The sequence below is a fragment of the Salvelinus namaycush genome, chromosome 38, assembly GCF_016432855.1.
Source record: "Salvelinus namaycush isolate Seneca chromosome 38, SaNama_1.0, whole genome shotgun sequence".
Taxonomy (NCBI): domain Eukaryota; kingdom Metazoa; phylum Chordata; class Actinopteri; order Salmoniformes; family Salmonidae; genus Salvelinus; species Salvelinus namaycush.
The window spans coordinates 14,436,311-14,454,887 of record NC_052344.1 but is presented as its reverse complement, the minus strand read 5'-3'; the positions used below and the strand labels follow the sequence as shown (position 1 = coordinate 14,454,887).

The 18,577-nt window shown below is 47.2% G+C and overlaps 1 protein-coding gene across 3 annotated transcripts in view; it reads left to right on the top strand.

Annotated features, from left to right (window-relative positions):
* Window positions 1–409: 409 nt before the first annotated feature.
* The window catches only part of LOC120032338 (protein kinase C and casein kinase substrate in neurons protein 2-like), a 36,647-nt gene continuing 18,479 nt past the window's right edge, over window positions 410–18,577 (top strand). For 2 of the 3 annotated variants that reach the window (XM_038978387.1, XM_038978385.1), the window contains exons 1-4: window positions 438–570; window positions 13,194–13,284; window positions 13,457–13,613; window positions 13,784–14,019. In XM_038978387.1, coding sequence (XP_038834315.1) covers window positions 13,228–13,284; window positions 13,457–13,613; window positions 13,784–14,019 — 450 coding nt within the window. In that variant the 5' untranslated portion in view covers window positions 438–570; window positions 13,194–13,227. Of the gene's footprint in view, window positions 571–13,193; window positions 13,285–13,456; window positions 13,614–13,783; window positions 14,020–18,577 lie in introns of all 3 variants that reach the window. The other variant, XM_038978386.1, reaches the window with a different exon arrangement.

The following is an 18,577-nucleotide window of genomic DNA, read 5'->3' as shown; positions in this document are numbered from 1 at the left end:
GTTATGCATTTCATGTCATCCTTTTACCCTCATTCTTTGTTGCATACAGGTAGCTGCAATTATATTTGTCTATATACATGTACTGAATATAGGAATTATAACATGCAATGTTTTTGGTTTTTAAATGTATAAATAATTCCTGGTGCCTCAAATGTCTGCATGTAATAAATCCAATTAAACAAAGGGGGATTTGTGTAAATCTCTATTTTTGGGGGGTCACCTGTGTGCATTAGACAGATTCCCACGCCTAACACGGACTGTGTCAGAGCACTCTGAATTTGAGAGGGGTTACATTTCCCCATCCCTCAGCTGTATACCAAAGCAAGTGGCAGGGCTGCCGTTTTCTAAACAATATCAGTGGCCATATATTCATTTTGTTTGCGGTTCTTGAAATTTCAACTATTATTTTGAAGGTTTTCTATTTTGCATACCGGAAGAGATGGTGGGTGCGTTGATGCTGCGGCTCCTGTTGCTGGTAAGAAAAAAACTGGTAAAAGGTTAGTTAGCCAGCTAAATACAGCTAATTTATTCATTGATTCGGGTCTCTCAAGAGGAGCGGAACTCTTCAAGGTAAAGTGATAGCATGTCCATCTATATCTATACCTATTTTGTTCATTTGGAATTTGTTTTTTAAACTTTACAGCAACTGTACGAAAGTTTTTCTATGTAACATTACCAGAAGCAAGCTATTTAGCTGACGTTAGCCACTACTATCCAACCAGCTGGAAGGTGGGGTATGAAACTGCTAAGTTAACGTTAGCTAGCTAACGAACTATGGTTGACATAGCAGTACGGTCGGTAGCTAGCTAACGTTAGATCTAACTAGTTAACGTTACTTGTTATGGGTCCTGGTAGATTGCTACCTAGTTAGTTAGGTAGCTAACTAACGTCAGCTAATGATTTAGTTAGCCCGCTACCTAGTCCTAGTAAACTATTACTAGCATAATAGCTAATTGCTTACTTACGAGCTGATTTAACTCCCTAACTAGGGAACTAAAATATTGGATCGGGAGTATGTGTTAGGGTATATTTTTAGTTAGCTCAAGATCTGTCTGTCTGACTACAGCCCTTGCGTCGGTGACTGATGAAAGAAGGGCGGGGCAGGCTTCAGAAGTAACGATAACCCAGCTGTCATCTCATGCAGTCTAAGTTCAGAGTCAACTAATCACCACAAATGTTCTGTGTCTAGCGATCTTCTGTCACAGGGTAAACGTTTCTATCTAAAAAGCAAGTTAGTTTTCACTTTAAAACTGACTTATGAATTCAATCACTTTTTTTACTTTATCAAAACCTTGGTTCGCACCTAATATAAATCATTGGTTCACACTAAATGGCCAAGTGGCACTGTCAAAATGTGTGGTTTAGGTTTAAAATCTGATTTTAACAAGATGAATTTTAGAAATAGGAGTTTGACCCCAAACCTTCCCTTGAGAAGTGGAATGGAAGTGACTTTTTGGACCTGAATGCCAAAACATTCAGGAGATGGATATTCTCAAAGTTGACTGGACCCATTTTGCATATCTGACCCGTTTTGATATAATTTGAAAGCTTAAAAAACAGGGTTGTCAAACTATAGGATTTAAAATACCATCCGTCATCATTGTTATAATTCATCACCTGGAAGTTGGAGTGGCATTGTACTAATTTTGTTTCTATGGTGACCGGGCCCTTAACATCATGCCAGCACAGCACATGGGCTTCCACAGGAAAGTGACTAGAAAGCTGCTCGCATCTGTGATCTGTGTATTTCCCCCCCATTATGTGTCTCCCTCGGTTGGCACTTTAACATGGAAAATGCCTGTAAGAGTGGAACAAATGCCATTGTTTAAACCTGCCCCTTGGTCCAAGGTTTTTAGGTAGGGTAGACTGCTGGTGGTGTCAGTGACTTTGTTATCCAAGTAGAGAGAATCTAGGCTACACACATTCATTGAGCACAGTTTTGAGTCTCTCAACTTTGAGTTCTTGACTCTAATCCACTGATCCCCACTGGGGACGGGGTTTGCCATACAGAGAGGGTCCACTATAAGCCCCGTTCGGTCATTGTGAGATCAACAGCAGCAATGTACAGCTTCATTACCAAGGAGGACAAGGTTGACTGACTGACACAGCGAAAAAACAATCCCAAGTTTACAAACTGTGGTTGCTATGGAAACACTTCACTCCTCTAAAGTCGATTGTGTGCAAGTCAGAAGTTTACCCAATCTTTTCCAGAACACCCCCATAGGGATTTCTAAATATGGTGTCCCACTGTGAACTAACATAAGATGGTAGGGATGGCAGCAATCATTGCAAAATACATCTCAACACATGATTATTTTAGGAAACAAAAGAAGGAAATGGAAACGGATATATTTTTCTTATGAAAAAACTACCTCAGGACTACAGTAGAAGGACATTTGCTAATAGGTTGATGACCTAGTAGCAAAATTGTACCCTTGTCTTTACATTCCGTTGCCATGATAAGGCTCTGACGAAACAGTGCTAACATTCACCCTATGCAGGCCTGTGTCTATACTAAGGCCAGAGAGTAGAACCATAGAGATGACAAGTTTGGCCATTTCAGCAAAATGACAGATAATTCAATGGCAGCCATGTTATCACCTCCTGGAAGATAGCAAAAGATAATCCTGAATTGTCACAATGATCCACTAAAACCCTACATCTGAATACTCCTCAAGAACCGATCATGCAATGCTCAGAGGCAGCAACAGGACATTCAGCATTGCGTCCCAATTCTCCACCCTTTTCCAAAAGTGTGCACTTACTAGCACACTTCCCGTCATGGATTTAAAAGCATTGGAAGGGTCAAAGCATTGGCTAGAGGGAGTTTTCACTCTTTAATCCATGAAGGGTGTTCAAGTGCTCACTTTGGGAGAAGGTTGGAGAATTGGGACTCAGCCAGCGGCTTCTAATCAGGGTTCATTTGGGGTTTAGTGTATACATGTAGGCCTACTTGTACAATGTATGGCTGGTCTTGGCTCCATTCCACATTTGTGATATCTCCTACTACAGCCCTGAGGCTTGTTCTGGGGCCATATGTATCAAGGGTCTCAGAGTAGGAGTGCTGATTTGGGTAGGTAGCCTTGCACGAGCCTTGGCAGATATCTGCTGTTTCTGTAGCGTGAGGCAGCTTGATGTACAAGTACACCCCCTGGACAGGATGCTAGTCTATCACAGGACCTTACCTCCATTCTATCTCCTTAATGCTGAGTGTCAAGCATAGATGCATTGGGTCCCATTTTACAGTCTTTGTTATAACTCGATCAAACTCCCAACCGTCCAATCTCAGGGTGGACACTCTTACCACAAGGCCACTGAGTTGGTTGGGGAGCGCTGATTTAAGGATCAGTATAATAAATCATACATGGACAGGGGGAACCTGATCCTAGATCAGCAGCACTCCTACTCGGACCTGGACCTCACTCTGGCGTCCGTGTTCTTCCTTCTCTTTTAACTTCACACCCAAAAGAGAGGAAGTGTTATTTTCCTGGTCAGGCCAAACAGTGTGTAACATCTGTGATTGGGGCCTCCCCTGATCACATAGTCAGTGAGTCACTGGCAGGCAACAAGGAAGTGTCTCCTTTTGTAACAGGGAGACTAATCAGACACGACACCCCTCCAAGGTAACTTGTTGCCATTGTGTGTTGAGGTAGACTACTCTGGATCAGTGTAGGGCTGTGACGATATCAGTATCGTGACATTGTTTCCATGGAAACCATGAAGCAGACAACTCTTTGTTCTGTTAACTTGGTGTAACAAATTGTGTGCTATAACTTGGAAAATAAATAAATGGGACTCTGGATGACAACATAATGATGTTTGTTTCCAACATTAGGGATGTTTCCCTAAAGAAGTCAAATCTGCTTTGTGTTTTGTTTCCTTGCCACAATAGTAACGAGTAACTCGATACTGGTATCGTCCTGGCCCTAGATCAGTGTTTGTTTTTCATCTTATAATGTATTAGGTTAGTGCAAAACTAGGGTGGCTGATCAGAAATCAGAGTTTAATGGCAGAATGGGCAGGGGAGATGTGTGATTATGTCAAATTCTTATCTAAAGCGATGCCCTGCGATGTGTTGTTGCTGTCTGGTGTGTGAACTCCGTTTCAGGGACAGGACCAGACAACAGAGTGGTGAACACACACACTCCCGTCTCTAAATACCCACCACTGTCTTTGTTTGAGAGGTGCTTATTTATAAGGGCATGATTGTGATTCTGTCTGGGGCTGTGTTTGAGAACTCACACACACACACACACACACACACACACACACATACCTTGCTCGAGGACAGACATGCTTGTGCCTGTCAGCAGACATGCTTGTGCATGACATGCTTGTGAGCTTCGCTATATTGCCCTGCAGTGGTGTTATGAACAGATCAACATCCTAACATGTGTACCCCACTGTCCCTGTCTCCTGTCTCTTTTATAGATTTCTATTAGAGCACTGTCTGTCTCTCTGGGGCTGCTAAAGAGGACAGACCTGAAGCTATGAATAGTGGAATGGACAGGGTCTGTTTGTCAGGATTGTGTGGCTGAGTTCAGACCAGTAACCAGTAGTACAATGCCCTGAGCCCAGAGTTGCCTAAGAGCATTCCAGCACTGTCCGTCTCCCGCAAACTGCTATCTGTGGAGAGTAGTCAGCTTCAGAAATAGAATAGAAAAGAATTGATGCCCACTCATAGACGGTAGGCTATGTTTAGCCGTCCACCCATGTCATTTAGCCAACACTGAGGATCCTCTCTATTTAGAAGAGCCTACCAGTCATCTCCCACATCACCTTGTTACTAACTCTCTCGCTCATCTTATTCTCTTATCTTTTGTTATTTTTTCCACGTTCTCTTTCTCTCTATTTTTATTCTCATTCAGTTTCACTCTATTTCCCACATTCTCTCTCTCAATCACCCCCCTCTCTCTCTGTCTCTCTATCTCTCTGTACAAATATCTCTGTCTCTCTATCTCTCTGTCTCTGTGGTAAAGGTCAGTCAAGTCTCATGTCATGCATTTGTTCTGGGTGCAGCAGGGCCGTAGTGTGTCATGACTCAGGCCCCTCCAGTCTCAGGCTCCTCAGTGCTGCTGTTCACTGGTCATGTGCATTCAGTTACTCCCTGGGGGACCCATCTCTGTCTCACTGACTCTGGGAACCTGTATTTCTATGTGCAGCTGACAGCTGTCCAATCCGAGGGGGACCTGTATCCCTTGATGTTGGTTCATATAACCCCAGCCGGTCCAGTTCTGGAGCTAGTGGGTGTCTGTTGTCTCAACATGCCAGGAGACACACACACACAGCATACTATGCCTATACCCCACGTAGCCGAATGCATTGCTGCCTATACCCCACGTAGCCGAATGCATTGCTGCCTATACCCCACGTAGCCGAATTCATTGCTGCCTATACCCCACGTAGCCGAATGCATTGCTGCCTATACCCCACGTAGCCGAATTCATTGCTGCCTATACCCCACGTAGCCTAATGCATTGCTGCCTATACCCCACGTAGCCGAATGCATTGCTGCCTATACCCCACGTAGCCGAATTCATTGCTGCCTATACCCCACGTAGCCGAATGCATTGCTGCCTATACCCCACGTAGCCGAATTCATTGCTGCCTATACCCCACGTAGCCTAATGCATTGCTGCCTATACCCCACGTAGCCGAATGCATTGCTGCCTATACCCCACGTAGCCGAATTCATTGCTGCCTATACCCCACGTAGCCTAATGCATTGCTGCCTATACCCCACGTAGCCGAATGCATTGCTGCCTATACCCCACGTAGCCTAATGCATTGCTGCCTATACCCCACGTAGCCGAATGCATTGCTGCCTATACCCCACGTAGCCGAATGCATTGCTGCCTATACCCCACGTAGCCGAATGCATTGCTGCCTATACCCCACGTAGCCTAATGCATTGCTGCCTATACCCCACGTAGCCTAATGCATTGTATTCCTATGCTGTACGCAGACCTAGATTTGTTCAGTTTATCAGAGGCTATTGGACAAGGTTGGAACTTGATGTCTCTGCTGCTGGCATTTGCAGAATTGCACCATGCTTGGTACACTGGACTGTAATTGGAGTAATATCTGAAAATGAAATGACTGTTTGATCACATCACATGTAAGCCTAGTTCCCTATTTCCTTCATCAAGAATTGAAACTTGAGCAGTTGTCCGTTTGGCGCGACGTCTTATCTGTGGCCTCGTTTGCAGGTGTTTGAAGACCACCACCCCTAATTCTATTCTTAGGAGGATACACACACACAGAGAGAGACACATGCACATCCTATACCCTTTACAGACAGACTTTACGGTATGTTGCCTATAAAAAATAGACATGTTTTTTAGAGCCTGATACATTCTTGCCGGGATAAACCTTTTATATCTCCTGTGCACATGCCGGCAAGTTTAGGAGTGGCAGTAGACATGGGCCGATGTGGGTGGACGTCTATTTGAATAAATCCATTGAATAAACACCATTACAAAGCCTACACTGGATTTAGGCTACACTATTGCGTGGTAAATGTTTCTGATCAGTGATAGATGAGTAAACAAATAGATGAGCTATACCACCTCCAATTATTTTCCCAGCCAGAGAATAAACCATATATAGCATACAGAGGGAGATTCAATGATACAAAATCACATTGATTAACACAAGTCACAGGCTTTAGGTCTGGAGTTGGCCTAGGTTACTAAGCAACTGAAAATGAAGAGCAAAACAGTCTGCTTGTTAAGCTACATAACATGCTGACAAAATGTTCTGATCAGCAATAATACATGAGGCAACTAGACAAGATGATCATGAGCAGCCCTCACCTCAATTTAGCATTTCACCAGCCTAATTGTAGCCTAACCAATATCCAAACGGAGATTCAGTGAAAAGAAAATCAGACATTGATGGATTTTATCAATACAAGTCCTCACGCTTGTCTCAAAGCAGGGTAAAACGGTACTGAAATAGTTGAACACACACGGGTAGGCTATTGCTTGAAATGTATTGTAACAATAGGATGGCTTTGGGAGTATCAGTAAGCAACAATTTGATGCCTTCAATTGCACTAGCCTATTTTATTCCAATATTTTCATAATTTAGTAATATTTATTCCCACAGTAATTCTTTATGGATCCATCCAGTCGTGGTTAAGAAACAGTGCATGCGGTGGGCTATGTGAAGAGATGGGTGAAGTGACATGCCTCAAAGTTTAGAACGGGCAGGAGGATAGCAGTAACGGGTGCTGCCTAGCAACCATCAAGAGCTTAGGAGCGTAGTGCGTGCCAATGCTGCCTCAGCATTACGGCTACATTTCATACTAAGCCGTAGGCAGACCTTTACCTTAATCATGACTAGGTCGGTTGGCAGAAATAAGAGTAGAGGCTTGCCGGCAATTCCTTTCATATATAAAAAAAAGTTGGCGGGAAAATGTCTTGATTTGAAAGGTGTACTAGATGGCTTCTTCTTTCTGTTCCTCTTTCTCGTTTTCGCTCCCTCTGTTTTGTGGCCGGTGTGTGTATGCCAAGTTGCCTAGAGAAGCTGAGTGGACTTCAGACTCCGCACAGTCTGCCAGGAACAACACTAGGGGCCTAATTCCATTTTTGCTCCTCCCTGAAGTGTGTTCTCTCCCCCTGAAGGATTCAAAGGAATGAATTGCTTCCATGGTCGGCCCCCTCCATGTAGGCCAATTTCCATGAGTGTAAGGGGTCATTCATAACAGAGGACAAAACAGAAAAAAATGTTTGATAACACTGCAGTTCCTCACAATAAAATGAGAGCTCTTAATAAAGTTTAAAAGCGAAGATGTCCTCTAGCCCACACTTTAACCAATTCATTGTTTTTCAATCCTTCGGTCCGTAAAGGTAACAGGGAGTGAAAACTTGTACATTATTAGGATCCCCATTAGCTGTTGCACATGCAGCAGCTACTATTCCTGGGGTCCACATAGAATATGCATGACAGAGTACAGAAAGAACAGTTATAGACAAGAACAACAAGTTATTACATAAAAATAAAAAGTAATATTGTCAAGGCAGAAGGAGACAACAAAAATAATACAATTTACTCGCTTCATACTACAGTGCATTTGGAAAGTATTCAGACCCGTTCCCCTTTTCCACATTTTGTTACGTTAGACTTTAAAAAAAAATATGGATTCAATTATTTTTACGCACAATACCCCAAAATGACAAAGCGAAAACAGTTTAGAATTTATTTTTTTTGTGCCAATTTATTCAAAATCTGGCGAAGTGTACCAAAAAATGTCTGCAGCATTGAAGGTGCCCAAGAACATAGTGGCCTCCATAAATGGAAGAAGTTTGGAACCACCAAGACTCTTCCTAGATCTGGTCGCCCGGCCAAACTGAGCAATCGGGGGAGAAGGGCCTTGGTCAGGGAGGTGACCCAGAACCCGATGGTCACTCAGACAGAGCTTCGGAGTTCCTCTGTGGAGATGGGAGAACCTTCCAGAAGGTTCTCTGGTCTGAAGAAACCAAGATGGAACTCTTTGGCCTGAATGCCAAGCGTCACATCTGGAGGAACCAGACACTGCTCATCACCTGGCCAATACCGTCCCTACGGTGAGGCATGGTGGTGGCAGCATCATGTTGTGGGATTTTTTTTTTTTCATGTTGTGGGAATTTTTTTTCAGCGGCAGGGACTGGGAGACTAGTCAGGATCGAGGGAAAGATGAATGGAGCAAAGTACAGAGAGATCCTTGATGAAAACCTGCTCCAGACTAGGCCAAAGGTTCACCTTCCAACAGGACAACGACCCTAAGCACACAGCCAAGACAACGCAGGAGTTGCTTTGGGACAAGTCTCTTAATGTCCATGAGTGGCCCAGCCAGAGCCCGGACTTGAACCCGATCGAACATCGTTGGAGAGACCTGAGAATACCTGTGCAGCGATGTTCCCCATGAGCGCAACATGCAACAATTTTCAAAGATTTAGTATCTGGTGTGACGACCCAACATCTCAACCATGCTCAATGGGTGAGTATGTTTGAGTATGCAGGCCATGAAAGAACTGGGACATTTTCAGCTTCCAGGATTGTGTACAGATCCTTGCGACATGGGCCCATGCATTATCATGCTGAAACCTTGAGGTGATGGCACGACAATGGGCCTCTGGATATCGTCACGGTACCAACATTTTTGAGAAATAAGCTTTTTGTGCATATGGAACATTTCTAGGATCTTTTATTTCAGCTCGTGAAACATGGGATCAACACTTTACATGTTGCGTTTAAATTTTTGTTCAGGCTCTGGTCTTGTGCATCTTGATTACTGTCCGGTGATATGGTCAGGTTGCAGCAAAGAAAAGACCTAGCAAAGCTGCAGCTGGCTCAAAACTGAGCAGCACGCCTTGGCCTTAACTAAAAACAGAACAAATATCAACAACATGCATGATGATTTTTTTCTGGTTGAAGGTTTTTATTTTTTTTATTTTTTTACATTTGTTTAGAAAATTCCTAACCACTTGTATGATCTATTTGCATACACTTCAGATAGTGGTGTTTTCTAGTGGGATATGTCTATGGGTTAGGGTCAGGGGATATGTCTATGGGCTTCTTCACGGGACCCAAACCAAAGAAAACGGATTTAATGCATCGATCAGTTATAGCGCAATATCATCATGGAATGCTCTGCCACCAGGAGGTTGCTCAGGCAAAAAAAATACAAAAAATGATACATCTCTCCAAAGCGCATTTAAAAAATAAAAATAAATACTTAAATGGAGATTGAATGCCTCTCTTTCAGGGTTCACCAACTAGACTCAGAATCTATTTTTTTTTTTATGTTTCTTGAGTGGGTATTCGGGGGCCGTAACATAATTACAAATAATTTGTAGACTGCAAATTGACTAAGAATCCAAACTGATCTAATATTTATTTGGTTTGTACTAGTTGGCTGTGGGTTCATCTTGCAATCTTCTCTATACCTTTTACGTTACGTAATTTATTAGACACTCTTATCCAGAGCGACTTACAGAAGCAATTAGGCTGAAGTGCCTTGCTCAAGGACCACTGGGATTTGGACCAGTGACCTTTCAGTTACTGGCCCAACTCTTAACCACTAGGCTACCTGGCACCCTATACAGAGTTCTTTTCCGTTAGGAAGTCTGTTGTAGCCACTACCCAGCTCTTAGTTTCTGTTAGGTTAGTTAGCGGTATAGTAGCAGTATAGAAATGTAGGCTGTTTGCTCAATGAAAGGGTTTGCTCCATTTGTATGCTCCATGAAAGGTGTCGAATCGATACAATAATATGCTTTATAGAAGCCACTGAACAGGCACTGATCAGACATTGTGTGAATGGATCCACCAGGTCCACAAACAGTGCTCTGTTTATTTTTTATAAAGTTACAAACGGGATTAGCTCAGCTGTAGAATGTTGTGGTCCATTCCATGCCCTGCTGTGTTCCATGGTTGTCATGGCAGCGATTTGGTGAGTGATGGACAGCAGCAGCTGAGTGAGGGCAGGAGGGAGAGAGAGCACAGGAAGATCTATGATTCCTCTGGTGGCCCTTTTTCTGGTGTGTGTTCAATTCAAACAACTTTTATTTCCTGGGAGGGAGTTTCATATGTGGTAATGAATGGTACATACAAGATACATAACACAAACATGTAGGGTACAGTATAAAGGATAATCAGCATTCTGTGTGTGTGTGTGCGCTCACATCAAAACTTCAGATTTAAGGAGTTTGATGGATTTGAATGGGAGAGCTCTATATGAGTTGCCTGCTGTGTCCCATAATTACTATGTCATCTGAGTACTTAATGAACATCATCTCTGGGTCTGAGCTCCTACAGTCCTATGTATACAGGGTGAATAAAACAGGCCAGATGACACAGCCTTGCGGTGATCCTGTACAGATGGTTCTGGAAGAGCTGCAGTGACCATTGAATCTGACCAGCCGTTCTCTATTTGTCAGGAAGGAGAGGACCCAGAAAATCGACCCAGAAAATCGACATTCATGTTCTGGAACTTTTGAACCATTAAGTGAGGCTGGACTGTATCAAAGGCACTAGAGAAATGCACAAATACCATCCTGACGTATGTCTTGGGCTTCTCCAGGTGGTTGTAGGCACAGTGCAGTAGGGACAGAACTGCATCATCAACACCCCTGTGCCGCTTGTAAGCAAACTGGAGAGGCTCTGTAGAACAGCATACCTCCTTATGTAGAATCAGCCTTTCAAAGCTCTTCATCACTAGATGTTGAAGCTACAGGGCGGTAGTCATTGTTGCAGGAGAGGTTGCTCTTTTTAGTTACTGGGCATATGGTGGACGATTTCCATATTGCTGTGATGGAGTGTTCTGCCAGAGAGCGAGGAAAAGCTCATAGAAAACACCTGACAGTTGATATGGTAACCCTTTAGTAGGAGACCACTAATGTTGTCTGGCCCAGGGACTTATGGTAACCCTTTAGTAGGAGACCACTAATGTTGTCTGGCCCAGGGACTTATGGTAACCCTTTAGTAGGAGACCACTAATGTTGTCTGGCCCAAGGACTTATGGTAACCCTTTAGTAGGAGACCACTAATGTTGTCTGGCCCAGGGGCTTTCTTTTCATTGGTCCTTTTTTTAACCTTTTATTTAACTAGGCAAGTCAATTAAGAACATTCTTATTTACAATGACGGCCTGCCCCGGCCGAACCCGGATGACGCTGGGCCAATCTTGCGCCGCCTTATGGCACTCCCAATCATGTCCGGATGTGATGCAACCTGGATTCTAACCAGGGACTACGGGGACGCCTCTTGCACTGAGATGCAGTGCCTTAGACCGCTGCGCCACTAAATACAGATTCCACATCTTCTGATTTGCAGTTCAGCATTTGTTACAGTGTGGGACATGTTAAATAGGTCTGAGATCATCAACCTCTCTCTGTCGATGAAACTCTTCACCTCACACGGTCATTACCCTGACAGCACTTGAATATGAGCAGCACTGAAATCAGTGCAGTCTGTTGCCCATCTAGCCGTGTGTGTGTGTGTGTACTAGAAAAGCACAACAGAGAGCATGTGTTGGTCAAGTGTTGTGAAAGCCACTCTTGTCTGTGGTCCCCCCCCCTCCCTCCAGCCACAACAACCCTCTCTCTGTCCTTCAGCCCTAGCTGTGGTTTGGAGAACATGGGCCACTGACCGCCAGGAAACACACACTATCTTACACACAATCATGAAGAGATGGCGAGAGGATCAGGGGCCTACTTGGAAGCTGAAGATAGAGCAGTGATTTAGAGAGAAAGCAGACAGAGGGGGGTAGAGGAGGATGGAGGAGGAGCGGAACAGAGGTCTTTCTGTCGGTGCAGTTCCGCTCCCATGTCACTCAGCAAACGGAAGCTCCCCACAGTGTGTGCTAAAACGACAGATAAGTCACACACACACTAGTCCCTCTGTGCCACCCTGCACAGAGCTGTGTGTTGTTGTTTTTCAGGCTGTAAGGTTTTTGAAATGTGTGAAGACACTCACCTGCTGTTTAGATTCACACCAGATTACAGATTGAACACACTCCTATCTGTCTCGCTCTGTTGCCCCTCTTGTTAATTCTTTCTCTCTCAGATCATATCTTTGGCCGTGGTCCCAGTTCAGCATTTCTCAGGAGTGTCACAGTGACAGCGTGATAATTACGTTGCCTGGGTGTTGTTTGGAGCCTTTTATGATAACGGGCTTTTACTAGTTGACTGAGAACACACAACAGAATGACGCTCTGCTCCCAGCTGCCACTTCGTGTCATATGATTGTAGTGAAACTAAATTGTGTGTGTGACGGACTGATTTAAAGTCAGCCTGTGAAATCTCTTTCTGTCTGCGGTTTTCTCTCTCACTGTCATACCCTTCATTTACAGGCTTCATTTTCCTACTCATGGAGAAAAATGAGTAGGCTAGTTGTGTGTCTGTCTCTTGTGAGTGTTCGTTCCTACGGTACGTAGGCTAGTAGCCCCACTAGGCCGTGCTGAAGCCAGGGGATCAGAGTATTAAGTCTGCCCCACACAGGGCTCTCTACACGTGGTAGAACACCAGACGCTGTCAGCACATCCCAGTGCCCTTGGAAAGAATGGACAGACCCAGCTAGGGTAGAAAGTAAAACGTTTTTTTAATGCAATAAAAATAGCACTTTTTTTAAGACTCAGTGCTGTCCTGTCCCCTGCAGCCAGTCTAACAGCCAGTCTGCTGTGTGTAATGGTGTTATTGACTGTTTGTTTCAGCCCCTGAGGACTCTGGGTACTGAGGGCAGCAGCCATGTCCGGCTCCTACGATGACTCCATGGTCGACGTCTCCAGTGACAGCTTCTGGGAGGTCAGACAGTAGACAACATACAGTATAACACACACACACACTGAAAAACATACAATTAACAAACATACGTCATTATATGATATGCACGTAGCTGTACACTCACACAACTCCCACTCCCCATAACTCCAAGTATCTCTCCCTCCCTCTCTCTCCCTTCCTCTCTCTCTCCCAGGTGGGGAACTACAAGCGGACAGTGAGGCGGGTGGACGATGGCAGTCGCCTGTGTAACGACCTGATGAACTGTCTCCATGAGCGGGCGCGCATCGAGAAGTCCTACGCACAGCAGCTCACAGAGTGGTCCAAACGCTGGAGACAGCTTATAGAGAAAGGTAGGCGCAAACACACACACACACACTTCAGTGGTCCAAGCACTGCAGACAGGTGTGTGTGTTCCACTCCTTCACCCCTCTGTTCCCATCACCACTCTGGACTCTCAGTACTGCACTCTCCATCACCGTAAGCATGCATGTGCGTGTTATCTAATCATGTGCATCCCCAGGCCCTCAGTACGGGACCCTGGAGCGGGCGTGGGGTGCCCTGTGCACGGAGGCGGAGAAGGTGAGCGAGCTCCACATGGAGGTGAAGGCGGCGCTGATGGGGGAGGACTTTGAGAAGCTCAAGGTGTGGCAGAGGGACTACTACCACAAACAGATGATTGGAGGCTTCAAGGAGACCAAGGAGGCTGACGACGGCTTCCGCAAGGCCCAGAAACCCTGGGCCAAGAAACTGAAAGAGGTTGGGGAGTCGTACAGGCACACACGCGCACACACACGCGCAGACAATACGTACAGGCACACACACACGCGCAGACAATACGTACAGGCACACACACACGCGCAGACAATACGTACAGGCACACACACACGCGCAGACAATACGTACAGGCACACACACACGCGCAGACAATACGTACAGGCACACACACACGCGCAGACAATACGTACAGGCACACACACACGCGCAGACAATACGTACAGGCACACACACACGCGCAGACAATACGTACAGGCACACACACACGCGCAGACAATACGTACAGGCACACACACACGCAGACAATATGTACAGGCACACACACGCGCAGACAATACGTACAGGCGCAGACAATACGTACAGGCACACACACACGCGCAGACAATACGTACAGGCGCACACACACGCGCAGACAATACGTACAGGCGCACACACACGCGCAGACAATACGTACAGGCGCACACACACGCGCAGACAATACGTACAGGCGCAGACAATATGTACAGGCACACACACGCGCAGACAATACGTACAGGCGCAGACAATACGTACAGGCACACACACACGCGCAGACAATACGTACAGGCGCACACACACGCGCAGACAATACGTACAGGCGCACACACACGCGCAGACAATACGTACAGGCGCACACACACGCGCAGACAATACGTACAGGCGCACACACGCGCGCAGACAATACGTACAGGCGCACACACGCGCGCAGACAATACGTACAGGCGCAGACAATATGTACAGGCGCACACACGCGCGCAGACAATACGTACAGGCGCAGACAATACGTACAGGCGCACACACGCGCGCAGACAATACGTACAGGCGCAGACAATATGTACAGGCAGACAATACGTACAGGCACACACACGCGCAGACAATACGTACAGGCGCAGACAATACGTACAGGCGCAGACAATACGTACAGGCGCAGACAATATGTACAGGCAGACAATACGTACAGGCGCACACACACGCGCAGACAATACGTACAGGCGCAGACAATACGTACAGGCGCAGACAATACGTACAGGCGCAGACAATATGTACAGGCGCACACACGCGCAGACAATACGTACAGGCGCAGACAATACGTACAGGCGCACACACACGCGCAGACAATACGTACAGGCGCAGACAATACGTACAGGCACACACACGCGCACACAATACGTACAGGCGCAGACAATACGTACAGGCACACACACGCGCACACAATACGTACAGGCGCAGACAATACGTACAGGCGCACACACGCGCAGACAATACGTACAGGCGCAGACAATACGTACAGGCACACACACACGCGCAGACAATACGTACAGGCACACACACGCGCAGACAATACGTACAGGCGCAGACAATATGTACAGGCACACACACGCGCAGACAATACGTACAGGCGCAGACAATACGTACAGGCACACACACACGCGCAGACAATACGTACAGGCGCAGACAATACGTACAGGCGCAGACAATACGTACAGGCACACACACACGCGCAGACAATACGTACAGGCACACACACGCGCAGACAATACGTACAGGCACACACACACGCGCAGACAATACGTACAGGCACACACACGCGCAGACAATACGTACAGGCGCAGACAATACGTACAGGCACACACACACGCGCAGACAATACGTACAGGCGCAGACAATACGTACAGGCACACACACACGCGCAGACAATACGTACAGGCGCAGACAATACGTACAGGCACACACACACGCGCAGACAATACGTACAGGCGCAGACAATATGTACAGGCACACACACGCGCAGACAATACGTACAGGCGCAGACAATACGTACAGGCGCAGACAATACGTACAGGCGCAGACAATACGTACAGGCGCAGACAATACGTACAGGCACACACACGCGCGCAGACAATACGTACAGGCACACACACGCGCAGACAATACGTACAGGCGCAGACAATATGTACAGGCACACACACGCGCAGACAATACGTACAGGCGCAGACAATACGTACAGGCACACACACACGCGCAGACAATACGTACAGGCACACACACACGCGCAGACAATACGTACAGGCACACACACGCGCAGACAATACGTACAGGCACACACACGCGCAGACAATACGTACAGGCGCACACACACGCGCGCAGACAATACGTACAGGCGCACACACACGCGCGCAGACAATACGTACAGGCGCACACACACGCGCGCAGACAATACGTACAGGCGCACACACACGCGCAGACAATATGTACAGGCACACACACACGCGTGCAGATAATACGTACAGGCGCAGACAATATGTACAGGCAGACAATACGTACAGGCGCAGACAATACGTACAGGCACACACACGCGCGCAGACAATACGTACAGGCGCACACACACGCGCGCAGACAATACGTACAGGCACACACACACGCGCGCAGACAATACGTACAGGCACACACACGCGCACAGACAATACGTACAGGCGCACACACACGCGCGCAGACAATACGTACAGGCGCACACACACGCGCGCAGACAATACGTACAGGCGCACACACACGCGCGCAGACAATACGTACAGGCGCACACACACGCGCGCAGACAATACGTACAGGCGCACACACACGCGCGCAGACAATACGTACAGGCGCACACACACGCGCGCAGACAATACGTACAGGCGCACACACACGCGCGCAGACAATACGTACAGGCGCACACACACGCGCGCAGACAATACGTACAGGCGCACACACACGCGCGCAGACAATACGTACAGGCGCACACACACGCGCGCAGACAATACGTACAGGCGCACACACACGCGCGCAGACAATACGTACAGGCGCACACACACGCGCGCAGACAATACGTACAGGCGCACACACACGCGCGCAGACAATACGTACAGGCGCACACACACGCGCGCAGACAATACGTACAGGCGCACACACACGCGCGCAGACAATACGTACAGGCGCACACACACGCGCGCAGACAATACGTACAGGCGCACACACACGCGCGCAGACAATACGTACAGGCGCACACACACGCGCGCAGACAATACGTACAGGCGCACACACACGCGCGCAGACAATACGTACAGGCGCACACACACACGCGCGCAGACAATACCTACAGGCGCGCAGACAATACGTACAGGCGCACACACGCGCGCAGACAATACGTACAGGCGCGCACACAATACGTACAGGCGCACACACACACGCGCGCAGACAATACCTACAGGCGCGCAGACAATACGTACAGGCGCACACACGCGCGCAGACAATACGTACAGGCGCGCACACAATACGTACAGGCGCACACACACGCGCGCAGACAATACGTACAGGCGCACACACATACACGCGCGCAGACAATACGTACAGGCGCGCACACACACGCGCGCAGACAATACGTACAGGCGCGCACACACACGCGCGCAGACAATACGTACAGGCGCATACACACACGCGCGCAGACAATAAGTACAGGCGCACACACACACATGCGCGCAGACAATACGTACAGGCACACACACACACGCGCAGACAATACGTACAGGCACACACAGGCGCGCAGACAATACGTACAGGCACACACACGCGCGCAGACAATACGTACAGGCGCGCACACAATACGTACAGGCGCACACACGCGCGCAGACAATACGTACAGGCGCACACACACGCACGCAGACAATACGTACAGGCGCGCACACATACACGCGCGCAGACAATACGTACAGGCGCGCACACACACGCGCGCGCAGACAATATGTACAGGCGCGCACACACACGCGCGCAGACAATACGTACAGGCGCGTACACACACGCGCGCAGACAATACGTACAGGCGCACACACACACATGCGCGCAGACAATACGTACAGGCACACACACACACACGCGCAGACAATACGTACAGGCACACACACACGCGCGCAGACAATACGTACAGGCACACACACACAGGCAGACATTACGCACACAGACTATATATATACACACACACGAACACAGAACCAACCAGCTCAGATGTAAAGAAACACACATACATACACATCACCTTTACCCTGCATTTATCAGTCTGTTGATGTCTGCAATAGCCACCACAATTATTCCCATCATCCCTCAGTTCTCTTGGACACACATCACTGACTTGCTGTTTGCAGCTCCTTCTCTCCTGGACTAGCTGCTATGTTGTACAACAAACAGGCCATTAGGGCTATTTATACAACGGTGGGTCTAATCCTGAATGCTGATTCGTTTAAACCACATTCCAGCCGGGGTCTATTTAAGCAATAAGGCCCAAGGGGGTGTTATATGGCCAATATACCACGGCTAAGGGCTGTTCTTTGACACAACGCGACACGGAGTGCATGGACACCACCCTTAGCCGTGGTATATTGGCCATATATCACAAACACCCGAGGAGCCTTATTGCTATTATAAACTGATTACCAACGTAATTAGAGCAGTAAAAATACATGTTTTGTCATACACATGGTATACGGTCTGATAT